Source organism: Rhinolophus ferrumequinum, chromosome 3 (genome assembly GCF_004115265.2).
Source record: "Rhinolophus ferrumequinum isolate MPI-CBG mRhiFer1 chromosome 3, mRhiFer1_v1.p, whole genome shotgun sequence".
Taxonomy (NCBI): Eukaryota; Metazoa; Chordata; class Mammalia; order Chiroptera; family Rhinolophidae; genus Rhinolophus; species Rhinolophus ferrumequinum.
In genome coordinates this window covers 4,003,470-4,028,719 of record NC_046286.1, presented here as the reverse complement: position 1 = coordinate 4,028,719, position 25,250 = coordinate 4,003,470, and the positions used below count along the sequence as shown (strand labels likewise).

Here is a 25,250-nt window from a genome sequence, read left to right as displayed (position 1 = left end):
CTGCAATGCACTCCAAGAAGCAGAAAAACAAAATGCTGACAGTTTCCATGAGGAAGACACAGATTTCATTTCTTTTCCCCACTCTCTGCTCAGATCTGCCCCTATAGTGAGACCACCTTCACCCGTCACCAGCAGGGGGTGCCCATTTCTGGGGCAGGAGCCCCAGCACCCTTTGGGGAATTTTCTTTAGAATCCTGAGTGTATAGAGCAGTGTTGAAATAGGTGCCATGCAGGGAAATGAGACCCCTAAGCGAGTTCGCCCCAGGTAGTCTACATTTTTTTTTTAATGGGAATTGGCTCAGCAACCACAGCTCCTGGAAAGTGTGAGGGTGCCGCCTATTCTGCAGAACAGCCCTGTGCAAAGCTCAGCGCTGCAGCCGGCTTGTCCCGACCCTCGGCCCGTGGCCTCTGATGTGCTTCTCAGTAATGAGCCGCAACAGGGACCCAGCCACCACTGGCATCTGTATGCACAGTGCCCCAGGCCCGATTTAGATGTGTCGGCTCCTTTCTTCTCTCCTTTTCCTCCTTCTGCCACTGTTCGATTTCTCACAATCAGCTCAAATAATTCTTTTCCTCCAACGAGCTCCTCCGGTTTCTAGGACAGCAGACTCTATTGCTTACAGGACGTGTACAGCCCTGGAAGAAATTAAAATTGGGGGAAGGTTGCAGAGGATTCTGTGAGCTGAGCCAAGAGAAAATGACCAGGTTTTCACAAAACAGAAGAAAGAAGAGACACACACATTCTTGCTTAAAGTCACAGAATGCCTGGGCCACGACACAGCCAGGGTCAGAGATGGGGAGGGCCCAGGGGACCCAGTCCGGTGAGGATGGGCTCTTCCTCACCTCGCTGTTTATCCAGCAAAATCTGCAAGAATCTCTCCAGATACCTGGCAATTACGGAGAGTTATAGATTACCCATCTTCATTTGGAATGTGCTTTACCTTAACAGGACCACAGTTAATTATAGGGCAACCTAGCCGCACAAGATGGAGAGGATGAGGTATGTTCTCAGTAGCCACATTGGTGTGTGATTTTACAATTACTGAGCTATGGTGGATTTGCCATGAAATTGAACAGTTAAAAGCAAATACTAATTGCCTGATATCTGTACTCTGTAATTTAGTATAATCTAATCATGGACAATGTCCAAAAGAAACTGTTCTGAAAGCATTACATTCTTCTTCACACACAATTTGATGTTGACATTGGGGGATGTATTCCACGCCTCTTAAGGAATTCTTACCCACAGACATCAAAGTGTGAGAGTGGCCAAGGGAGTGAGAGTTTTGTTTCATTTTCTGCTGATTCTGAAAAGCAGGTGACAAAAATGCCCATTAAGCCCGTTCTAGCATTTTGCTGTGACTCCCTTTGCCCCTTCATTGACCGAGAGCCATGGGAAGGGTGACCCTTCCTTCCACGACACAGAAATGAGGCAACAAGACGTTGGGCAGTGCTGGGGCCATTGCAATCAAAATCTGAGCCCAGAATGGCACCCATATTGTCCCCCCCTTTCCAGCCACACTCTCCCAGTGCCCCCGCCCCACAGGGTGACACGCCAACCATGACATGGTTTGAAGGAAGCCCAGAATAGCTGAGGGACGCACGAGGCTGGTGACGAGGTGGATCAAGGACAAGTCCATGGTCCCTGAGCGTCTTTAAGGACCTGACAAATGTGTGCAGGGCTTTGCAGCAGGAGGAGGAGAATGGAACCCACTGAAAGATTTATGGCTGTTATTATTATAAGGCTCTGCTGAGACAGCGAGAGGTCAACGGGACGGCAGGCAGCGTGGCAGCCCTCTGGGAAGCCAGCGCGTCCTCCGAGCAGCCCCTCACCTCTGCTAAATGTGTGGATGTGGTTACTAAGTAGACTTAGACACTGGAGCTTGTTTTTCCTCTTTTGCCTTTAATAAATCAGGAAGACCAACCGCAGCCTGAGCTGCTCACCTTAAAAAAAAAAAAAAATCACAACACAGCGATGAGAAACTAGAGTGGTCCGGGTAGATGTTGACTTTGCAATGTTTCCCTTTTCTCTAAAATATGGGTTCTCCTCCTGAACAGGCCCGGTTGAAGAACCAGAATGAGGACACAGAAAGGCAGACTCTGAGAAGGGCCTCAAGGGCCTCATGCACAGCCCCCTTTGCCCATGGGGCAGTGGTGGCAAAGAAGCACTGAGGCCCGGGTTGGGAGAACACAAGGGTCAGCGAAGGAAGTGTGGCGACGGCTGTATGGAGGAAAGCGAACAGCAACAAGCCGATTGCACTAAAGCAAGTGAAACGGCCTTGGGGACAGAGACTGTTGATGGAGGACCCAGAGAGGTTAGTCATCCAGGGAGGGGGCGGGACTGGAGCAGGACGTTCAGAAGGAACATGGGAAGGCCTAGACCTAGGAGGAAAGACTGATATGTGAGGTTTTTTTTTCCTGACTTTCTCAATCAGATTGTGAGGTTTCTTCTTGGAGGGAGAGGGGAAGGAAAGCACTGAGCAGCAAACCTGCTCCAAGTGGTGGCATACCACACCAAAAGCCTGCTGGACACAGCAGACAAGCCACCGGGGAGGCAGAAGCGTGGACCATGGGGGTCGGGGTGACGGGTTCCAGGCCACAGGGAAGACACAGGGAGGGATGGGAGGAAGGTCATTTGGCCCTAGGTGTGTGTGGCAGCCGCAGCGTCCCCAAACACAGCGAAGGCTGACAAAACTGACAAAGCCCACTCTGGGGACCACTAACTGGGGTGGTTCCAGTTCAGTATGTATTTTTAAATCACCCTGAGATCCATTGTGATGAAACAGACCATAAGTCTGTGAAATGCTGTGACTTTCAACTTTGTTTAAGCATCAGTTTCAAGCCCTCTTAGAACACACAGGGCCAGTATTGATGCCGAAAGGCTCATTCTTTATATATTGAACTGCACAGCTGCAAGGAGTTGCACAAATGTTACCAACTCATTTGTCATGCAAACAGTGCTTCAGAAAGAAATAAAATACTATTATGTGGTATATGTGTTAGGCAATCACTATATCAAATCCATGGCATTCCGTGCAAATACAGGCAGAGGAAAGGAAAACAACACTTGGTGAGAGAAATCGCACCACATGGGAGCAGCTAAGTCGGGGACATGGGGAGGCTAACAACAGCAGCTGACCAAGCCGAGGCTGTAATTTTTCCAGCAATTGTGGCCAGTGTTGAATGTCCCTGTGGTAGAGCAAGCGGCAGGAATGCAAACTACTGGCAGAGGGGCCTTACCTGCCGACCCCAGGAAAGGGACACAGCGGGCTGGTGGGTGGTGGGACTGTAGGGGAGAAGGGGAGCACCGGTGAACAGGTAGAAATGGAATGGAACCCAGGAGGCCTGCGATAAATGTTTGGGAAAGGCAGTTGATGGGGGATGTGGAAGGAATACAAAGAGGGAGAGGGAGGCCCAAGGAAGACAATGAATGACCTACAGCTCTATTTCCATTTGCCACCACTCCCCAGGCTTCCCTTGGGGCTTTCTCCCTAAGAGCTGTCTCTTAATCAAACAGCGAGCTCTCTGGGAGGTTCTACACAGCTATGCTGCTGCAGGGATATGAGTTAAGTATAAACACTTAGGAGCGTATGCCGGGCACTGGTGATGTTGTGTAAGCACCTTACACAAATCACCTCTTCTAATCCTCCCAAACCCCGAGGTTTACTAACCAACAGGCTAGCAATGTTAATTGGATATGATCACACATCTAATAGTGGTGGAGTTGGGATTCGAGAACCGCCAACCTAAATCCACCCCCTACCCATCTCTCCTTATGAAAATCCCACCATCCTCCTCCCAGAAGCCTGAACTGCGCACTCGAGCCCAAAGGCGTCTGGCTGTTCCGCCCTCTCTGTGGACGCGATGCGCTGCCCCTCCAGCAGGAGATCCCTGCAGGCCTGCTTCTAGCGGGGGCAAGGCCTGCAGGCCCTTGGTGCCCCCAGAAAAACAGGCCTGCGAGCCACAGAGCATGCCTGAGGTCTACTCCACCACCCAAACAAAGCCCTTCCCTGAGCGCAGAAGGGATCAACACGGGTCCTCAAGCACCGAGAGAGGCAGTTTCCGTCTCCCTACTCTGGTCGTGGCTTGCCTTTCACCCTTAAGCAATCCATGCATTAAATCAACAGGATTTTGTTGAGTGTCTACCACGTGCGAGGGACTGCGCAAGGAGCAGAAGATTCTGAAATAAACACCGCTTGGTCTTACAGGCGAGGCAAAGGAACTGAGCTAGGAAAGGAAGGAAAAAAGGAAGAAAACGAACAAATAACTCCCCCTCAAACCTCCCCAATATGGCGGCCGTAATGGCTGAGTCTGACCTCCTCATCATGGCGGGGCGACCGCCTGTCTCCGACCATCTCAACATGGCGGTCGTGAATGACCTTCCCATCATGGCGTAGGGCCCCGCCCGCTCCGCCGCGGCCGCGGGCGGGAGCAGTTCCGGGTACAGTTCGCGCCGGGGTGGGCTGGGGGCGGCGTCCTGGCCATGGCCGGCCTGTCGGACCTGGAGCTGCGGCGGGAGCTGCAGGCCCTGGGCTTCCAGCCAGGACCCATCACCGATACCACCCGGGACGTGTACCGCAACAAGCTGCGCCGCCTGCGGGGAGAAGTCCGGCAGCGGGAGGAGGCTCGGCCACGGGGCGAGGAGCGGTTGCGGGAGGAGGCCCGGCTGCGCGAGGAGGCCCCGCTGCGCGCCCGGCCCGCCGCGGCCTCTCTGCGATCGGAGCCCTGGCTGTCCCCGCTGGCCTCGAGCTCGACCTTCGCGACCTCTGGGGCCTTCGGCGATCTCGGGGCCCCCGCGGCTTCCTGGTCCGGGAGCCGCGGCCTCGCCTACCCCGCCCGCCCTGCGCCGCTCAGGCGCCGAGTCTCGGTCCGGGGCAGCTCGGAGGAGGACGAGGACGCTCGGCCACTCCCCAGGGCCACGCCGGGTCTCGGGGCCCGTCGCTTGTGGACCGCGTCTCCGACGCGGCTGCCCTCCTCCCTCCATGACCCCGAACCGCGGCCTGGCCTGCGGGGGACGCGAGCGGGCCCAGCGGGCACGGCACGGGCCCGGCCCGAGGTGGGGCGGCGGCTGGAGCGCTGCCTGTCCCGGTTCCTGCTCTGGGCTAGCCTGGTGTTGCTGCTCGTCTTCCTGATCATCCTCTGGGTGAAAATAGGCAAATCCTCGGAGCCACAGGAGGCGGAGGACAACAGTACGTCCCGGGCCGGCGCAGGGGAGGGCCCTGGGCGCGCGCGTGTCCACCAGAACGACCTCCTGTTCCTCTCAACGCCAGGCTGCCCATTCCCCCGCCTGGGTCAGGTGCCTCTGGCTGTCTTCTTATCTCCAGACTTGACTTTCCTTCCTCCAGCTGTGGGAGAGAGGGCCGGGATTCCTGCATCAGCAATAATTTCCGTCTTCACTTTCTCCTGTTCTCATTTTCTGCCCGAGCCCCCTCCCTACTAATCTCCCCTTCAATGTGCTGGAAGCAATCCTCATTTGTAGTTACTTTTACCCCAAACTCTGGTCTTCCCTCTCTAAAACAGCCACACCCCCCTCTGACAGACAAGCCCACCCCCACTCCCTTTTAGTTCTTCCCTTTTTGATCTCTTGCTCAAGCACACATTAGTGCCCATCTGAAGGCACCCCAGGTTTCAGTGCACACAGATGGGATCTGGTTGGAGTCCCAGCTTTGCAGCACCAAAGAGGCCATTTGCTCCATCCACTTTGGACCACAGGGCCCTCATTTGTCAAAGGGAGATTTTACTAGCTGTGCCTATGAGACAGGTGTGGAAGAACCTTTTAAAGGGTTTAAATTGATATAAATGATATAAAGGCAAGCATTTATCATTGCTTGCAGCACCCATCATGGAGTGTGTTAGCAAATCTTCTGTAATTCAAGGATACTCCCAGCCGTGCTTCTGTCCACACTTGGTGACATGATTAGACATGCCAATAAGTGGCTTGCAGGATACAGTGTGTTTCCTGAATAGTTGAAGATTTGTGTGTTTCCTAAAAGGCACATTTGCCTCTCGGGTAAGAAAACAACAGAGAGATCTTGTCTTTATATATTTAAGTATAAACTGATACTAGTTCACCAACTTTTCATATTCTTTGCAAAGCATGCATGTGATTAATACTATTCTCAGACTTGAGCCAAGGCCGCATCTTTCCACGCCTAGCAGGAACAGCCCAAATGCAGGAAAAAGCTAAGTTACGTCTTAGCTGTTCCAGCAGATGGATGTTTGGGTGTAATAAACAAGTCTGTGGGCACGGGGATCCCAGACTCGTGCACGTACCCAGTTAATTTCTTGACTATGAGAGCAGTTTATCCACCCGTTAGAGAAATTCAGCAAACCCGGGAGTGCGTGGTACTGTACTAGTACTGTACCCCTCTGGTGATGTCAAACAGTGACTGTCATACTGACCGCTGAGGTGCTCAAAGAACCGCTCTGGGAGATACACCGGCATTTACCTGGCGTTCCCCTCCCATGGTGGTATTAATCCCTGTTTAGCATCATTGTTTGTAATTTATGAAACTCGTGTGTGTTGTCTTGTTTGGAGTCGAACTCCCTGAGTTAAGCAGGGAAGGCTTTATTGATCCTGCTTTACGAGGAATAGAGGTTCAGAGTGGTTGAGTGGCCAAGTCCCATGGCTAATCACTTTCAGCTAGGATTGGGACCCAGCTGCCCCGATTCCTAATCCAGGCCTGGGAAACCCTTACATTTTACTGTCTGCATTTTAAAAAGTGCCTCATTTAGATGATACCTTTCTAATCCCACCCTTACATTGGTAATGTTTTACTTCCCCTGAATTTTGAGCGTGGTCCCTTTTTGTACTCTTCCTCAACCCACACTTTTAATTTCTTCTGTTTCTTTTCTTGGTCTCAGTGAAATTATTGCCAGTGGACTGTGAGAAAAAAACAGATGAGGTGAGTTTGCGTTTCTCTAGCTTTTACTCCTCCCAAGGAAGTTAGCCTCTGTCAGGAGGTAAACTTCCTCCAGAAAAAGATCATACTCGGATCATGTTCAGGAGTGCTTCCTGTAATGTACCAGAATCGCATTGCCTTCTGTTATGTTTGGGCCAGACACAATTGTGGCAGTGAAGGAGCACTTGGAACAGAGAATTGCACTCCCCAGATCTAACCCTGGGCTTGTTAAGGAAGCTCTTCCGTCAGTCGTAACGTCGGGGACTTTGACCTGCTGCCCAAGTCGCTCTAGGGGAAGGCAGTAAGTTGCGGTTGAAGGACCTCAAGCTCCCTGCTTTGGGAGGAAGGGCTGGCAGTTTTTAAGCGACAGGAGACCATGTTCTACATTCTCCTCTCCAGTAGTACATCTGTGGCTCTGAAAATGCTGTTGTTACTTGAAAGTCATGGGGGTGTGGGGGGTGTTAAACACATCTGAAGTGGAATTAGCCCACTTAGTCTATAAATTTGTTTTATGAAGCTTTAATGTTCCCTACAAATATGTGCGAAGGTGAGCAGCGCCATGCACTTCTGAGTCGTGAGAAGAGCATTGGTGAGGAGCTGGGATGCTGGCAGTCTGGAGAAAACATGAGGCAGTCGATTTTCGGGTCCTAAATCCTACCAGGAGGAGCTTGTGCCGCCCGAGGGCATGACTTAGTAGTCTGGTTACTAAGTGTGCAGTGCCCGGCCTCCTGGGCTCTCAGTATCCATCGAGCAGCCCGTCGGCTGGGAAGGAAATGACACCTGGTCACCTCCAGGCCCCTGCGTTGACTCTGTTACCCACATTAAGCAAGGGGCCTCCTGGTACAGGTACCGGTTTTATTTCCCTTGGACTTCGGCAGTGTTGTACCCTGTTTCCCCAAAGATAAGACAGGGTCTTACATCCATTTTTGCTCCGTTAGGGCTTGTTTTCAGGGGATGTCTTATTCTCTCATGTGCGATAATCAACATTTATTCAGATACAGTCATGTCATCTTCTGGAATGTCGTTATAATGTACTAAATATGTCCATCTAGCCGAGATCTTAACTGGGGCTTATTTTCGGGATAGGTCTTATTTTCAGGGAAACACAGTATTTGGGGGTGTTTTATTACATTCATTTATTGAACTCATCCACCAAGTATCTTTGCTTTCTAATTGTTCTGTAAAAGTAGTTTCATAATAAGTTTCATCTGCCTTCCATCATCAAAACCGCAATTGATGTTTAAAGGAAGTGGCCCAGAAACGCAGGCAGCAGCCAGATGGGAAACTAGAATTTTGAAGACTGAAAACAAAAAGAGGAAAAAAAATAACTTTCTGTAAGGCTTTTCTGGTGATGCTACTTTTTTGGTCTTTTAATTAGAAAAAGGCTCCCTGGTTTCTGTTTCTTTGCCCTTCACATCTCAATGTAGCAGGCCCACGATTGAATGACAGCTTTGTTCCCTGGCCCTCCTCTGAGCTGGACGTGCTTATGTCCCACTTGAGTGAGCCCAGACAGGCACAGGCCAGGTCCTTGTAAAGCTGCTCAGTGAGCAGACTGGGTATTGTAACATCAGAGCATGGAAAGGCAGGGTACCCACTGGGCCATCACAGGCTCCGAGAAGCTGCGACTTCATGGGGCGCCGTTGGCCTTCATAGAAGGTGGACCAGGCAGGATGGGGGGGCACGTCGGGCTGTGCTGAGGTTCTTGCTGAAAGTGGTATTCTTTGGGTGGCTCCAGCTCACCCTCATCCCTGCTGGGCATTTGAAGCTTTTTCCCTTCTAAACTGTCTCTGACCTTTTGTGTTATTCCTCCTGCCTCTGTGCCCCTGAAACGTGGGGACAGGCTGGGAGTAGGAGTGTTGTCTTAATCAGGCTGCCCTGTTGTCTGGTACCTTCTGTCCTGTTTCCTTTAGGTTGTATCAGCCCTGCTCTGCCTGAATGTTGGGGAGTTTGGAACAGTGTTAATTGTTACTGCCTTTTTTCTGGTTGTGACAGTAATAGATGTTTAGTGTAGAAAACTTGGAAAATGTGGCAAAGAAAAATCACCCATGATTCTGCCACCTAGAGATAATCACCATTAACGTGTTGGGGACATTTCGTTCCCGTCTTATCTCTGTGTATGTATTTTATAGAACCGGGATCTCAATGTATATTCAATTATGTTTAACACTGTCAAGATGTCCCATACCATTAAACATTCTTTGAAAGTAGTTGGGGTACCTAACTCGACTGGTAGACACGTGAGTTGTTTCTGCACATTTATGGTCGTGTGGATAAATCTTAGTTACAGCGTTTTGTATCTTGTGAAGGCTTTGGGGTCTTCAGTCAACTTGAGGGGACAGATCTTGGCCTCCGAGTGTTAGAAACCAAGTGTTCACTTTTCAGATGAGGACAGCAGAGGAGCCCTGAGGAGGAAAACGACTTTGGTTCCTTCTGTAGTTGCAGAGCCCGTCTCAGAGGCACTGAAAACCCAGGCTCTTGGCTTCCGGTCCCGGGCTTCGTCCAGTGACACCCCAAAGGAGGCCCGAAGTGTGTGTGCCCGGCGGGGGAGGGGGTGGGCTTGGAGTTGACTGGCCTGACTCCACTTACGGGCCCTGGGATCTTGGTGGCGTACCCACGGCCTCTAAACCTCGGGCTCCCCACCTGAGAAACTGGGGTACAGTAAGGATTGTGAGGATTCAGTACACACCTATAAACCACTCAGCATAGTACCTGGCACTTCGTCTACCCTTGGGGAAGAGCAACCGTTGAATGTTCTAGACCCTGAGTCTAGCAGGACAGCGGGAGTTCTGTTACAGGTGCTGGGGGTCCAGGTACGCATCTATTCCTAGCCCTGTTTTCTCATACAGATGGCTTTCCCTCCTACAGTTTCACGATTTCTAGAAATGTTACTTTTCTAGGGGAATCCAGTTAAAACATTTGCAGCAGATAATCCACAAAGCAGGCAATCCACAGGCAGATGATAGACAATTGATTCCAAAACACATGCGGGAATAGCGCAGGGTGGGGGTAAGATGCAGCAGAGCAGCGTTTGCTTTCCCTCTGAGGAAGCGAACTACTTAGTGCATTTCCCCACGTGGCCTTTGCTCCCCGCCACGTAATGGCCTTGATTCCCACGGAACCAGGGGGCCGAGACCTGGGAGCCTCCAGGGCAGCAGACCCTTAGTTGCTGTGTCTGCTTCCAGCTCTGCTTCGGCTTTCCCCGAGTTCCTTTCCAGTCAGTTAGCCCCATATTTACCGACCCTGTCCTTGGGCCCACCATTTTGCAGAATTTGTTTTTATTTTTTAAAAGTACAAGGTGTTCCTTGCTGCTTAGTACTTAATAGTGTGGCTGACGAAGTAGAAACAGACAGACTCCCCTCTGCGCCCCGTCTTTGCTGACCACTTGTCCTGTGCCCTTTCAGTTCTGTCAGGCCAAGCAGAAGGCGGCTTTGCTGGAGATGCTGCATGAACTATACAACTTCCTGGCCATCCAAGCGGGTGAGTCGGTCCCCGAGGCCTGAGGGACCCGGTGGGCAGGTGTGGGCCGCTGCCCCAGCCAGAGAGGCGGAGGCTGGCCGAGGGGGCCGAGACGCTCTGGTTGTCGCTCAGAAGACACATTCAGAACACGTCTCCCTTTCTCTTCCCCACTCTGACACATTTTTTTAAAGCCTTGCATTTGGGCAAAACACATTTGGTTCTCACATCCTGTTTAAGGGGTCCTAGCAGGTGTCCAGGCCTCTCGGCAGGTGTGCTCCCTTCTCCAGATGCCCCCACCGAGTGCTTTGGGGGTCCCTGTTGCCCTGGAGGGTGCGAGGCCCCACGTCTCAGTCCGGGTGCTCCGACCTGGGGGACCTCCCTACACCAGGTGGAGGCCTGTGCGGGTGGCAGGGGTCTGCAGGGTGGGCTGAGTACCTCCAGGCCCATCCAGCCCTCTAGGGCCTGGTGTCACATCTGGCCCCGATGGCCCCGTTGGGCTGCAGGACCTTGGGCGAGGCCCTGATAGTCTCAGGAGTTCCGTCTCCCTGTTACTCAGTGATCCTGGAGCTGTCCTTCTTTTTCTTTTACAAAATGAAAGTCAAGTGTTGTGCTCTGGAGGAAGGCATTCTCAGCAACCCCTGGAAAGACCCCTGAAAACGCATCCATCCAGAAGGCTCCCCTATTGTTTTATTTGGTAAACACGTTCCTTGAGGCCAGAGGGCACTTGCATTATTGGGGCCTCTCTCACACCTGGCAGCCAGGAGGCTCCCGGAATCACTGGCTGAGGACACAGGCGCATGCCAAGGGCATATGCCCTGTGTGAAATACACTTGGCACAAGAACCCGGTGGAGCTGTCTCATGGGCTGTTTCCCTCATGCATGTGGCACCTCTTACCTACGGGCCAACCTTGTCTAAGGTTAGGACCCCTGATGGGTCCTCAGTGCTCAGAAACAGCCTTGTGGGCCTCCGCCACCTCCTCCCGCCCTCCCCGCTGACTGTGGGAGACGAGGTGGTCAGGGAGGCATCTAGAACTCCGCAGAGGAAAGGCAGGAGGTGGGGCTCACAGCATCACGGTCGTCATGGGCATTTCTCTTTGGCCCAGGTGCTTGGGATATAAATGCAGGCCTAAGGGTGTTCTAAACCTTTGTGACTTAATTGTGGTCCTGCAGCGTCACCTGGGAGCTTATTGAAAATGCAGACTGTCAGGTCTCTCACAAACCTCTAAATCAAAGTCTGCATTGTAAACGGTGGATCCTAGTAGACATTTCTCCTCCATCCTGCCCTCCTTATGTGGTCCTGGTTTATGCCATCAAGAGGCCTGATTCTTGCTGTCCTCCAACAAGCGTAGCAGGGGCAATAATGGGGTATGCATGTCACTGAGACGTTACCATGGAGTGTGGGTGCTCTGCTCAGCCATACTGCCTTCCCCCTGCCCCCTGGTGGAGACAGCTGTGAGCAGGGCATTGTGCTGGCTACAAGATGCCTCAGCCCGGCTCCTGCCCAAAGGCTGCCTGTGGTCTAGTAGAAGAGCCAGGCCGCCTACCTCCCTGACCACTGGGTGATACAAGATGTCGTTGGACGAGAACCGAGAGGCTGGAAGTTCCAAGAGGTATGATGCTTTTCAGCTAGAGTATCGGGAAAGTGTCACAGGGGAGGTGGCGTCTGTGCCAGGCTGCGAAGTCCAGGTACAATTGGTTATATATATGTGAAGGGAAAGGTGGAGCCAAAGAGGCAGGAAATTACAGCGTCTGGGGTGGAAGCAATTGGCTTCATGGGGGAAGGAGAAACAGGAAATGGAGTTTGGAAAGGTCGGTTGGGCCCCACCGTGGATAGCCATGGATGCCAGGGCACTAGGGCTTGGTCCTGCAGGCAGTGAGGGCCAGGGAGGCTTCTGAGCAGGGGAGAGGCGTGCTGAGAGCCAGGTGGCAGGAAGGCAAATGTGGCAGCAGCTTACGTGGGGTAGTGTCATTTAAGTAGAATTATTTTAAAGCTTCCTTGACCAATAACATGTGGATGAGAAAGAGGAGAGGAGGAAACCAGTCAAGAGGCCATGGTGATGGTCCAGGCAGGCCTACGCAGGACAGGGAGGTCTGGGTGGGAGCAAGAGGATGGGAGAAGCCAACCTGGTGTCATAGGACCCAGACGGTCAAGGTCAACTTTGAAGTCGGAGGGACGGGCTCCAGTTCACTCTCAAGATTTTTAATATTACCTTCAGCCACTCCCTCCCCATCAAGCAGACACACACAGACTGGCCACCCAAAGCCCCAGACTGCCAAGTCAAGGGCAGTCAGACCACGTGTGAGGGTAAAGGAGCTCTACGTGCCCAGCCCTGCAGAGGCCCTGTTCTCAAGGGGTCTGGCAGTGCAGCGGCTCATGGTGAGTGAACCATGGCAGGTGATCAAAAGCCAAGGGCTGTGGCAGGCCCCCAAGTTCAGAGCAATCTGGCTAAACCAGAGGCACCTACAGGCTGGGGCCTTTCAGAGGAGGTGGCCTTTGGTCTGAACCCACAGGCTGGCAGGACTAGGGGAGGCTCCCAGCTCCATCCTAGGTGGGAGCTGGCCCCCCAGAGTGCTCAGAAGGGAGCTTTGGAGCACTGCTGAGGCCCTGCTCGCTGTCCAGATGCAGATGCCCTGTCATGCAGGGACTCTGGTCCCGCTTTCTGTACCAGAATGCAGGACATGGTGAGGCCAAAAAGGAACACCCACGGAGCCATAGAGTCATACCACTATAGTCTCGCTGGCAGCTGGGTTGGAGACACAGGAAGCAGGAGCCACACAATGCGCAACTTGCCGTCCACTTCTCTGCCAACCAACCTGCTAGCTGCAATCCGTTTCTCTGCCAACCAACCAACCCCCTAGCGTAGCCACGGCAATTATATTAGTGGCTAATGGCTAACCGGCAACAGCTGATGGCCATCTAATAACCAAGCCAACACCTTTTCACGTGAGGCCAAGAGCCTGGAAACTGCTCTCTGTCCCTACACTCCACCCCTACAGGGTTTCGCCTCACAATCTACACGACAAGCGTCTTCTGCAAGAGGCCCCCTGTCAGGAACTCAGCTCACAAGTTTCAGTCCAGTTCAAGTAACGTCCTAGGGGGTGTCCCTCGATGTCCACCCACTTTCTGGGCACAGGCAGGGTTCCCCAGGGCACCACCAGTCCTTCTGGGCACAGTCAGACCTCCTGGGCACAGCCAGGGTTCCCCAGGGCACTACACTGGAACAACAGTGGCTCACAACCAAGGGGCCCATGTAGTCTCGATGGCGGCCAGGCGAGACACAGGAAGCAAACATCTGCCTGCACCCAAACAAGGGGTCTTCCTGCACTACAGTCTCGCTGGCAGCCGGGCAAGACACAGGAAGCAAACATCCGCCGGTTTCACTGCATGGTGGTACGTTCCCAAGCAGTCAAGCGGTCCATTAAATCAGGGATGGAAGGCAATTCCCCATAGTCCACAGTCATTCGCCAGGGCTGTGCGTTAGTGTGGGGACAAAGCCCCAGAGCGCAGTTTCCAGGCTTTCGGCCTCACGTGGAATGGTGCTGGCTCGGGTAGTAGATGGCTGTCAGCTGTAGCCGGTTAGCCAGCTGGCCACTGATATAACTGCCGCGGCTGCACTGGTTGGTGAGTCGAGTCGAGGAGAGTCGGTCGGTTGGCAGAAAAGCGGACAGCAGGTCGCATGTCGTGTGAATCCAGCCTCCAGTGAGACTGTAGTGGTATGACTCCCCTACCTATGGCTCTGTGGGTGTTCCTTTTTGGCCTCACCATGTCCTGCGTTCTTATGTGGGAAGCGGGAGCTGAGACCCTCCCCAGGCCACCCTGCACGACAGTTGGCCTCACAGTGTGTGCCCTCCCCGCAGGGCGAGGGCTCCAAGTCCTCCCAACCTGGGGGTGAGGGGTGACCTTGACCTCACCTGCAGCCTCCACTGAGGACTCAGCAAGCGTTTCCTCCTGGAACTACAAGTCCTGCAGCTGGGCCGCCTCAGCAAGCACCTCCCAGCCCCCACAGTCGCAACGACCTTCGCTTTCTCCGGCCTGTGCTGGTTGAGGAATTGTCCACGTCTTCCCACCCCTCCACGGGGGTCCAGCTCTCTGGCAGCTGCACGGCTCTTTCTATGCTGGTTAGAGAACTATCCATGTCCTCCCACCCCTCCTTGGGGGTCCAACTCCTGAGAACAGTGGCCACCGGGCACCACACACTGTGTGGGGGCCACATGTCCTCCTGCCTAGAGTCAGACACCATTCCTACCTGGCCGGAATCCTGCTCGCCGCGCCCGGTGTCCGAGTGGGTGGTGGCCCCGGTGTAAGTTGTCCACAGCTGTAGGAGCCCACGGCAGCAGCAGACTGCTATGGCCAACAGGGCGGCGTGCCGTCCAGGAGCTTGAGAGGACCACCATTCATTGAGGGGTCACGTTTCTCCCAGGCAGATCGCGTTTCCTGCTCCCGGCGCCGCTCTACACGGGCTTCCCGAAACAGCTTTCATACATATAAACTGTGCCGTTAGCCTTTTGGGGATTCTGGCCGGCACCATACCTTGCTCGCTGCGCCATGTGTAATGCGGGGACTTAGCTCCTGCTCCCCGCATAAGAACGCAGGACATGGTGAGGCCAAAAAGGAACACCCACGGAGCCATAGACAGGGGAGTCATACCACTATAGTCTCGCTGGCGGCTGGGTTGGAGACACAGGGAGCAGGAGCCACACGATGCTCAACCCGCAATCCGCTTCTCTGCCAACCAACCAACCGCTTCACGTAGCCCCGGCAGTTGTATTAGTGGCTAATGGCTAACTAGCAACAGCTGATGGCCATCTGATAACCGAGCCAGCACCTTTCTATGTGCGGCCGAGAGTCTGGAAACTGCTCTCTGGCACTCTGTCCCCACAGGCCCCCTTCCTCCTTGGGACATTTTGGACATTCCTCCCAGGACCCCTCAAAACAGTGGGCCTGGCGTTCCAGGTCTGCCTGTATCGTGCGTCAGAATCCCTGCAGCACCTATGGCCTCCCTGTCTTTCTCTTTCTCAGGCTGTGTTTATTTATAGTGCCGTTCCAGTACCTTCCAAAGCTATCTGTCTGATCCTTTTAGGGATCAATTGCAAACAGACCTTGGTATTGGGCAGCTTTTTAGTCATTTAATGCAAATCGCTGCACTGCTTTGCAGGTCAGGTTTTAATGATCTGGAATCGATCCAAGCTAAGTGGCTTTTGATCTTGCTGCAGAGTGAAGATGTCCCACAGAAGCCTGAGGGCCAGGCCACATGCTCCCTAGCAGAGCTGATGGCTTGATTCTGGCTGCATTTTTTTAGTGTTTCAGAGTAATTTTTTTCCACCTCTTGTTTGTGTTTGAATGTGTGTTTTTTCCCTCCTAGGTAATTTTGAATGTGGAAATCCAGAGAAGCTCAAAAGCAAATGCATTCCTGTAACGGAAGCCCAGGAATATTTAGCCGTGAGTAGGCTGGGGTGCTCACACATCCTCGGGAAGGCCTGGTGCTTTTGTATTGATCTTTCAAACCCTGCATTTGTTTTTTCTGTTTCCCTTTTCATTTTGTGTTTAGGTTTTTGGCTTTTTGGCTTTCCCCTATTTTTTTTTTTTTTAACTTAGTCGAGTGCTAGGGTACCTTAAGGCAGCAGTGGGGGTGACTGGGCCCAAGGTGAGCTGGGAGCCAGAGCGGGCCTGCTCATGCATGGAGCGGGCACCTCACTGCTGACCAGGGGTGCAGGCCGCCGCAGGCCACCCCTTCGAAAATGGTTCTGTCACCTCCTCCTTTGGTTTACTTTTCTCCCCTTCTCAGCAGATTTAAGGACTGTATTTCACCTGTCCATTCTCTCCCCTTAGGAGTACTGTGTGGATTGTTCAGAGTCTATTTGATTTTCTTCAAGTCTTCAGGATGATAGAATTTTGGATATTTGGAGCTGGCAGAAATCTTAGTCACGCAGTCCAGTTTTCATGTCAGAGATGAGGAAACTAAGGCCCAGAGAGGGGCAGAGACTTGCCCAGGGCCACACAGCTAGGACTGGCCACGGGCCAGACAATGTGCACACTTTTTTTTTTTATTTTACCCAAGAGGAGCTGCCACCTCTCTGGCCTAATTTTTCATTCCTTAAGAAAGTTGTCTTCTTTCGGCTGCCTCAAACCCACATTGTTTTCCTGTGTGTGCTTTCGCCACCTCCTCCGGTTACAGCCTCTTCCTTGGCTCTCATCAGCCCCAGATTTCCTTCGTGCAGAAAAGGGCTTTGGGGATGTGCAGAGGACACAGGAGAGGGCTTCCTTAGGCCAGTAGCAGCTAGTGCTCTGGCCACCCCGCCCAGACGCAGAACTAATCTTCTCCCGACCCTCCCACAGAACGTGACCGGCAGCTCCTCTGCCAAGTTTGAAGCTGCACTGACCTGGATACTGAGCAGTAACAAGGACGTAGGCATCTGGTGAGTGTGGGCGGGGCATGATGAGGTGGCAGCCCAGCTGTGAGTCCCTGCGGCCGCTGTCCACGCCCATCAGCTGACTCCTCACTCCGGGGCTCCAACAGAAGTGTCTGCAACAGAGGGTCTCAGGCCTGAAGGTAGAGGGCCTGTCTCCCAGCTGCGTGGTTGTAGGTTAGGCTTAAAGCTGGCCGTGGAAGGAAGACGCCTTAGGAATGCAGTGTAAGGAGCAGTTTCGAGATGGGACACAAAACCCGGGGGTCAGGATGTTAGCCTGGTGTCTTAGCTGGACCTGCTTCAAGTGACTCAGTCTGTACCTTTTTAATTCACCGGCTCTGCGTGGTTTTCTGGAGAAAGCATTTTTCTACACGTCCTTTCCTCGGGTGCTAGTTTTCATTTGTAGATGAAATGATTCTATATGGAAATTGCAAAAGGAGAGACTGGATTTTATTCTGACTGGGCAGTTCCGCCTCATTTCTCTCTCTGGTGAGCAGTTAGCAGAGATAGTGAGCCCTTTCGCCTTCCTGAAAGGCCCCGTCTGGCTGCTCAGCCCTGGGGGGCGGAAGAGGGAGGGGACCAGTCTATGGCCAGACAGCCAGCGTTTCCCTGCTGGGAAAGCACTCGCCTGTCACCCTGCTCCCATTCCTCAGGGTTTGTCAGGGTCTCTGTTCAGGTTACAGCTCCTGGTATTAAAACACACTCTAGGGTTTTGTTCTCTTCCTCTCTAATCCCCCCAAATTACTAATTCCATCAGCAGTGCATCCAGCAGAAGCCCCTAGGGCAGCTCAGCCTAAAGCTTGATAACTGGATGCATGGCACAATGAAAATTCATTGGCTTAAAAAAAAAATAAAGCTTCCCTGAGTGGCTGAATTTCCTGTGTTAGAAAAGGCGGAGGAGAATATGCAGCCGCTAGACAGGAGAACGATGCTCGCCTTTTCATACTGGGGACGGCAGCCTGGAGGGTGGCTGAGCCCAGCTCAGACGACCAGTGTTCAAAGTGGGTGGTGAGAAATCAGGACCCTTCAGGTGCCAGCCATTCTCGTGTGCAGTCCAGGGCATGGGTTTGTCACCGAGCTGCAAGACGGGGTGGGTGTCCCGGGTCCTGACACCTCCTTGCTGGGGCCAGGGCGGAGGCGCTGTGGCTGGGACCTGGTCTCTGAGAGCTTGGCAGTTTTCGTGCCAAGCCTTGCGGCACCCCAGGATCTTACACTTAAACAGCTTATGTGCCTCCTTGTCACTGAGGAAAAGCACATTCGCCCAGAGTCTTTCAGTTCTTACCATGCAGTGCAAAGCCAGCGATTCAGTAAACATTTCCATTTCTCTGTGCTGGGAGGTGGGGATCCAATTTACAGTTTAATCTTCCGCACGCTGAGAGGGGCTGTCAAAGACCCAACAAGGGGGACGTCACTTTAGCAATAGGGGTTCGAGCCTGCTGCCTCTTTAAAGCTTTATTCTTTCTAAGTAGCCAACATGGGAAATTTCTGGAAAGAGTGTAACCAGGATACTAAGTCCATTTTGTAAGCAAGTAGAGGCCTCAAAGCCCCTCCTTCCTTCTCTTCCTTTTGCTTAAAGTGGGGCTTAGGCTGCGTTTCCTCAGAGCTTTTGCACACACTTACGCCCTGTGTCCTGTTTCAGGTTGAAAGGGGAAGACCCTTCGGGATTGGTGACGGCCGTGGACAAGGTGGTCTGCTTAGAATCCGCGCGCCCCCGGATGGGCGTGAGCTGCCGCCTGAGCCGTGCCCTCCTCACCGCCGTCACCCATGTGCTCATCTTCTTCTGGTGTAAGTCCTTGGCCCCTTCCCACCCCCACCCCCAGCACTCCTCACGCGCAGCGCCTCCCGGGAACCCTGCTCATGACACTCCTAGGCACGAATGATGAGTTCCAGAAACCCCGCCCTTGAGAGTTCATCTGTCTAGTTCATGTGTCTAATAAAACAGGACCTGAATAAGTCAGCCTCTGCCCTGGGTCGTCTTCACCTGTGGAGATTGGTGGCGGGAGCATGAGGATAACTCGAAAATGTCCTTGACTATCTGTGTGCCTAAGAGGGAGCCTGGCCCAGGCCGGAGGCCGTCCCTTCTAGCACCCCACAGGGCAGGCTGCTCTGAGGGGTGAGATGGGGGAGACGCAGTAGGAGCCTGGCCTAATTTCACTCCCTGAACAATGTAAACATCTCCTGGGTGGCTACAGATGCCTGATGAAAGCGGGAAGGACGCAGGGTGTGCGCTGAAAAGCAGCACAGGCCTGTCTCCCGACAGCAGGGCCGCCTTTGAGCAGAGACCTCAGGGTGTCTGTGAGGGCGAGAGGCCGAGTCACAGGCGCTGCTGGCCCTGCCGAGGTAGTCGAGTTACAGATCACAGGCATGTGGGCGTGCGCGCGGCTCGCTCGCCCATGCTGTGGGCACAGACATCATTATCGGCAGCAGCGTCTCGGAATACAGAGGGCCCGGCGTGGACGGGGGGATGCATGTGTGAAGCCACGGGTCCTGTCACGGGGCGGGGCTGAGAGCCCCAGGATGAGGCTGGGCGGAGCCAGTGCTGGGCGCCTGGAGACGCCTGGTGGTGACAGCAGCGGGGGGACGATGACCACTCCATAGCCTGTTCTCCCTTGGCATTGCTTCGCCCCTTGTCCCTGCATGCTAGCCCGGGGCCCGGCATGTAGTAGGAACTCAGAACACACGTGCAGCTCACCCACAGCCCCAGCCAGCCGCTCGCCCGTGTGAGATCAGTGAGGGCTGAGCAGCGGCCGTGGTGTGAGTGGTTAATGGTCGCTCTTCCTTCCTGCACAGGCCTGGCCTTTTTGTGGGGGCTCCTGATCCTCCTGAAGTACCGGTGGCGCAAGCTGGAAGAGGAGGAGCAGGCCATGTACGAGATGGTGAAGAAGATCATAGGTGTGTGGCCCCTGGGGGAAGGGCGCTGGCCCCCCCGGAGCTGCTCGCCCTGAACGTGCCCTCTGTCCTGCAGATGTGGTGCAGGACCACTACGTGGACTGGGAGCAGGACATGGAGCGCTACCCGTACGTGGGCATCCTGCACGTGCGCGACAGCCTCATCCCCCCACAGAGCCGGTGAGTCCCGCCCCCGCTCCGCCTCCGGCCCGCGTCGCAGGTGGGGCCGTCCACGCCCCTGCCACTCCTCCCGCGCTCAGACAGGCGGTACAGAGTGGGCGGGTGGGCAGAGGGGGCAGCACCAGCACTGTGGGTACTGATTGGGTGCTTTGAGCAGCAAGTGCTAGAACCACGTACCTCCCCCAGGGGCTCAAGCAGGGAAGGACCTGGTGGCTTTCCCTGAGTGGAAGCCCAGAGTCATGTGGGCGCCGGGCACAGAACAGTCAGGTCTCTGGTTCCATCTCCGTGATTTTTGTGGTCCTGTCCTCTGTGGATGCTGCCTCGTCACATCCAGCAGGGGGAGGTGGGCTTACTGTTGTTCCCACAGCGAGAGAAAACCTTCCCGGCACCGCCAGTGGCGCACTGTGTGAGTCCCCACCGGCCAGAATTGCTCACTTACCTATTCTCGAATCAGTCACAGGCAAGGAGACTGGTTTTGAAACGTTTTTAACCATGACCCACAGTCAGAAACACGTATTACCTAAAATATCATGGTGCAGTTCCCACACACACATACATACATACATGTAGTTGAAAGAGTTTCACAGCGGCCAGGAGAGTCAGCCTCTAGGGCACACGGCAGACGTGTCACGCGGGACTCCAGGGCCACCTTCCACATGGGCTGCAGGTGCTGGGTGGGTCCCTGAGAGAACCTGGGCCAGCCAGCAGGGCCTGCTAGGAGACCCTGCTGCAGTCTCTGGCCTGAAGGCGTCCTCTCGATGGTGCTAAGCCCTCGCCCCTGCTCAGTGCTGGCTGTGTGCTGAGCTCTGCTCTGAGCCCTGCAGGTGCACACACGCTCACTCACTTGACCCTCCCCATGGCCCTGGAAGGTGAGAACAGTGAGTACCCCGTTACAAGTGAGGAGGTGAGGCACAGGGAAGTTAGGAAACATGCTCAGAGGCCCACGGGTGGTGGCATTTCTGTGCTCCCCCTGCCAGGCTCCGTGCTCAGGTCATCCCTTTCTGCTCAACCCAAGAGGAATTGGAAGAGTTGGACATTTAAGGGCCACTTTTAACTGTGAAGATGCTTACTTATTGTCGTGCCCACCCCACCCCCTGGAAAGGTGCGGGCAGGAAGCTTAGAGCAGACTGAGGTGTGGGGCTTGTACTTGTCCCCGGCATGAGGCAGCCACGTGGCCCTCTAGCTTCTAGGGAGAGGCCACTTGGTGTATTCAGACCCCACCTCATTCCTGCCAGGAGTCCTGGGGCCACGGGTAACGACCTCCCTAAGCCAGTTTCATCATCCATAAAACAGAGATAATACCACTACTTTGCAGAGGGCTGAGGTGAAGAGAGGCTGTCATTCATTCTCTCAGCAAGTGTTTATTACGCACCTACTATATGCCATGCTACGCTGGGGCATGGGGAGACGGTGGAGAGGGGAAGAAGCAAATTCCCTGCCTGCTGGAGCATTGGTTCTAAGGAGGAAGACACAGGAGAAGATGCGTAAGGAAAATGTACACCAGTAGGTAGTGACAAGTGCTAAGGAAACGGGGAGCAGGGTGTTGGGGAGGTGGCCTCGCAGCTCACTAAGTCATGGATCGCCTAGCACTTGAGCACTCGTTAGAGAGCAGCCGTTGTTGCTCGGGCTTTAATTATGTACAACATGTTCGGTTAAACGAGAGCAGGAAGTGGCGTGGCAGCTTGTCATGGGGCTGAGCCGCCAGGCATCAGCTCCCTGCATCAGCAGAGACTATAAGCTGTCACCCTGCACGGTCTGAGTGACCCCCAGGAAGCTCACGCCCTGCCATTCTCAGCCTGCTTCATCTCCGAGCTGCCCAGTCCGTGCCGCCTAGCTCTAGACGCAAGGACAGGAGCTCCTGCCGGCCCTGCATGGGCACACTCGGATGTGCCCTGTGGACGAGCGCCTGCTCCCGAGAGATGGAAAGAGATGTGAGGAAAGCAGGCAGCAGACGAGAGCAGCTGCTCAGCCGCTTGTTCATTACCTGTTAACGGGCAGTCTGAGAAGGACGGCCCACACCGTGCAGGCTGCCTCCCCCTCAGGGCCCAGCGTGACAGGCTCAGTCCTCAGGCCTGTGTGGCCTTCGCCAGACCAGCCACCTGGGCCTGCTAAACTGCTGTGGGATTTGGTCAGTGGCAGGACCTACACCCAGGGAAGCAAGCCTTGACACCCCGTCTGCCTCCTGACTCACGGGCCGCGCCAGGAGCTTCCTGCCTTTGTCCTCCCCCAGCCTGGGCCTTCCTGTTCCCGTCCACTTGTTGGTTCATGGAGAGGTGGTCTGCAGTGCTGACAAAAAGCAGGGGCTCATCAAAGGGTGGACATCCAACAACCCTCCGCAACCTCACAGAGGCCCTGGAGTCTTCCCATCCAGTCTGGAGGGGGGAGAAGCATACGGGGCTCTGAGGGGGTGCGAGGAAGCTCTGAGGACCCAGCAGAGGAGGGCATCTGGCTACGGGGCTGAGCCCAAGGCCAGCAACCTGAAGGGGCCCTGCCCGGCCAGGGGCTCTGCGTCCAGGGGCGGCCCCAGCTTCTTGGCCGCCCCTGTTAGATGCTTAGCTCCTCCCCATCCCCTGAAGTGCTGCAGAGGTGGACCTCAGCAGCCCAGCAGCCACTCTGCTTAGCTCACATGAGGCATTAAGATGGTTGGGAACCGCCTGGCCAGGTAGCTGCAAAAACAGGCCCAGTGTGCACAGCCCCTTCCCACCTGGACACCCAGGGCTGCTCTGGACACCTCTGGACCCTCTCAGCTTCCTTTAATTGAATGCTTTTGAAACAGTAATGGTTGGGGAGTCATTTTTCCAGGGCCCAAGAAATTGCTTCCTTTTGCAAGAGTCTGTTAGTACCTAATGGCTAGTCCTCCCATAGATAAGTTCTGTGTAGGATCTCGGAGCTTTGTCCCCCTTTATACACAGGGGCTCCACAGACCAGCTGGCCTCCCTTGGCAGTGCGGGGCAGAGCGGCCGAGCCCCAGCGTGCCTGCTGAGCCTGGCCCCTCTCTTTGCAGGAGACGCATGAAGCGGGTCTGGGACCGGGCCGTGGAGTTCCTGGCCTCCAACGAATCCCGGATCCAGACAGAGTCCCACCGCGTAGCTGGAGAAGATATGCTGGTGTGGAGATGGACTAAGCCCTCCTACTTCTCCGACTCTGAGCGATAAACCCCAGTGGGGGCCAGTCAGCCTGTCCCAGCCAGTCCCCTCGGGGGCTCGAGAGGGCCACCAGACCTGCCGGTGCTGAATTCACACTTGCCTTGACTGCCACCTCCTGACTCTGGTTCCAGAGGTCTCTGTAAGACTCTTGAGAGATTAGCTCAGTAGGGAAGTGTGAGCTCTCTTGAAGGGCGAGGAGAGAAGCCAGAGGCCAGGTGGGTAGCTTGTCCTCTGCATTGGTCCGATCCTCTCTGGCCTCTTTTGCTGGCAGAAAAGGGGACAAGGGTTTGTTTTTCTTGAATAGAAAAGATAAAAGCAGCCGCTATGAGACCCTGCAGAGCAAGTGTGGGTTGGGTGGGCTGGAGCTGTCCACTGCAGTGACCGCTCGGCGGGGAGGTGGCGTGCCTGTGGGAGGTGGGCGGGGCCGCGGGTCTGGGAGCAGCTTGTCCATGTGCCTTCAGGGGGTGTCACCTGGGAGCTCTAAGGTGAGGGGAGAAAGCCTGTCCTCCAGCTGAATCCGGCCTCTTTTATCCTGAACAGGGGAAGGTGCTAGAAATTAGAGCGAGTCCTAGAGAATAACCTAGAAATGCCCAGCCCTGGCACTCAGGCTCTCATGTCAGATGTAAGCTGTTGGCATGGCCTCCTGGGAGGAACCTGGGGTAGTCACAGAGCCTGAGAGCAGAGGGGAATGTGGGGACTGCCGCCAGTCCCCATCCGGGGAGCCCGCCGAAGCAGCCGCCAGGGGTGGACCTTTCCTGTGGTGCTTCTCCCAGAACGTGGTTTTAGACCAGACCTGCAGCCAGGGCACCGCATCAGGCCGAGCGTGCCGACTCCAGGCACCTGGCAGCCTTGCACTGTCAGTGTGGGAAGATCACCTTGTTTACAGCGACCACAGTCTCCCCATCTGGGGCTGTTGAACCAGAACTTCCAACCCACGTGGTGTCTGTGCTGGGATGAGGCGCGACAGCTGCACTGCTGCCCCCTGCTGGCCACCCGAGAGCCTGCCCGCGGCCGCCTCGGACTTTCCTAGCCAGCCTGGCGGGGGGCAGTCTCCAGAAACAGGCCAGCAGGGGGCCTTGTTAGTTAAGTGCCAGAGCCTCTCCATCCGAGCCTCCTCCCCATGTGCGCTCATCCGCAGCAGGCAGGCGAGGGGGCAAGCCGGGGAGACACAGCAGCTGCCTCAAAGGCATCAAACACCCCTTTCTGGTCTTATTGGTATGTTTTGTTTTTGTAATAAAGCTCCAGTCACCCTCATTTGAGCAATACTCATTTCCTCTGACGCTGGAATCTGAGCTCGGGCCCCAGCCCCATGGCAAAGGAACAGCCTCATAATCAGGCTCCAGCCAGAGACTAAGCAACTCACAGGCTTCATTCACTATCAGGGTTGAAAGTTGGATAAATAAATGATTTATTAAAAATGGATGTGCTTCTCATCCGTGGTTCTTTCCCTTTACCCCAAAGCGATGTCAGGAATGGCCCCTGGCGGTTATTAGCACTGGCTCTGGGAGAGAGCGCCCGGAAGAGGCTGCGGGAGTGGGCAGAGCAGGATTCCTCCCTCTGGGCTCCGCGGCTCAGGGACGGGGTCCTTGGGCAAGCTGCAGAACCTCGCGGAACCTCAGTGCCCACATTTAGGACACGGTATGACAACCCCTCACCCTTGAGGGTGAACTCACAAGAGGCCAGCCTGGTCCCAGCAGGCGGCAAGGAGTGGGGGTCCATAAAGCCTCTTTCCTTGGGCCCTGTTTATGCCTCCGCTCAAGGCCCCACGTGCTCATGCAGCCCTTGGAGAGGAGCAAGAGCAGCGTGAGGTAGGGTGGGGCTCCTCGGCAGCTAAGTGTCCGCTGAGGAGGCAGGAGGGTGATGCTGGCAGCAGACGTGTCTCCTCTGGGCCCTCACCACTGGGGAGAACAGTGTGGCCTGGGGCCGCACCTGCAGGGGTGGGCCTGACCACAGGCCGAAGTTTGCCTAGCGTGCTTCGGGGTCCTCCGCACTCCACCTCTACCTTGGGGGTGCCGCAGGTGTGGGGGAGAGCTGCAGGTGTTTGGGGTTGGTGTCAAGATCCAGAGGGACCTTGTCTCAGCCTGGGAGGAAGGCAGCCTTTCAGCTGCAGCAGCTCGCACTACCCTGCTGTCCCCATCCACACCCGCCCCAGTGTGGGTGTGACTGGTACGTGAGTGTCATCCTTCAGTCCTCCCATCAACTAGAAATTTGGTGGGTAAATTGATAATCAAAGGACCCAGAATAAAATGAGCCCGTCTTTCCCTTTTCTG

General features: G+C 54.7%; 1 protein-coding gene across 1 annotated transcript; it reads left to right on the top strand.

The window, feature by feature from the left end:
- Positions 1–4,346: 4,346 nt before the first annotated feature.
- On the top strand, positions 4,347–24,400 carry LEMD2 (LEM domain nuclear envelope protein 2). The gene is made up of 9 exons (XM_033099947.1): positions 4,347–5,189; positions 6,865–6,905; positions 10,304–10,379; positions 15,722–15,798; positions 16,696–16,775; positions 18,406–18,551; positions 19,557–19,658; positions 19,732–19,834; positions 22,839–24,400. The coding sequence occupies exons 1-9, from the start codon at positions 4,484–4,486 to the stop codon at positions 22,987–22,989; spliced, it is 1,482 nt and encodes a 493-aa protein (XP_032955838.1). The 5' UTR covers positions 4,347–4,483; the 3' UTR covers positions 22,990–24,400.
- The last annotated feature ends 850 nt before the right edge of the window (positions 24,401–25,250 follow it).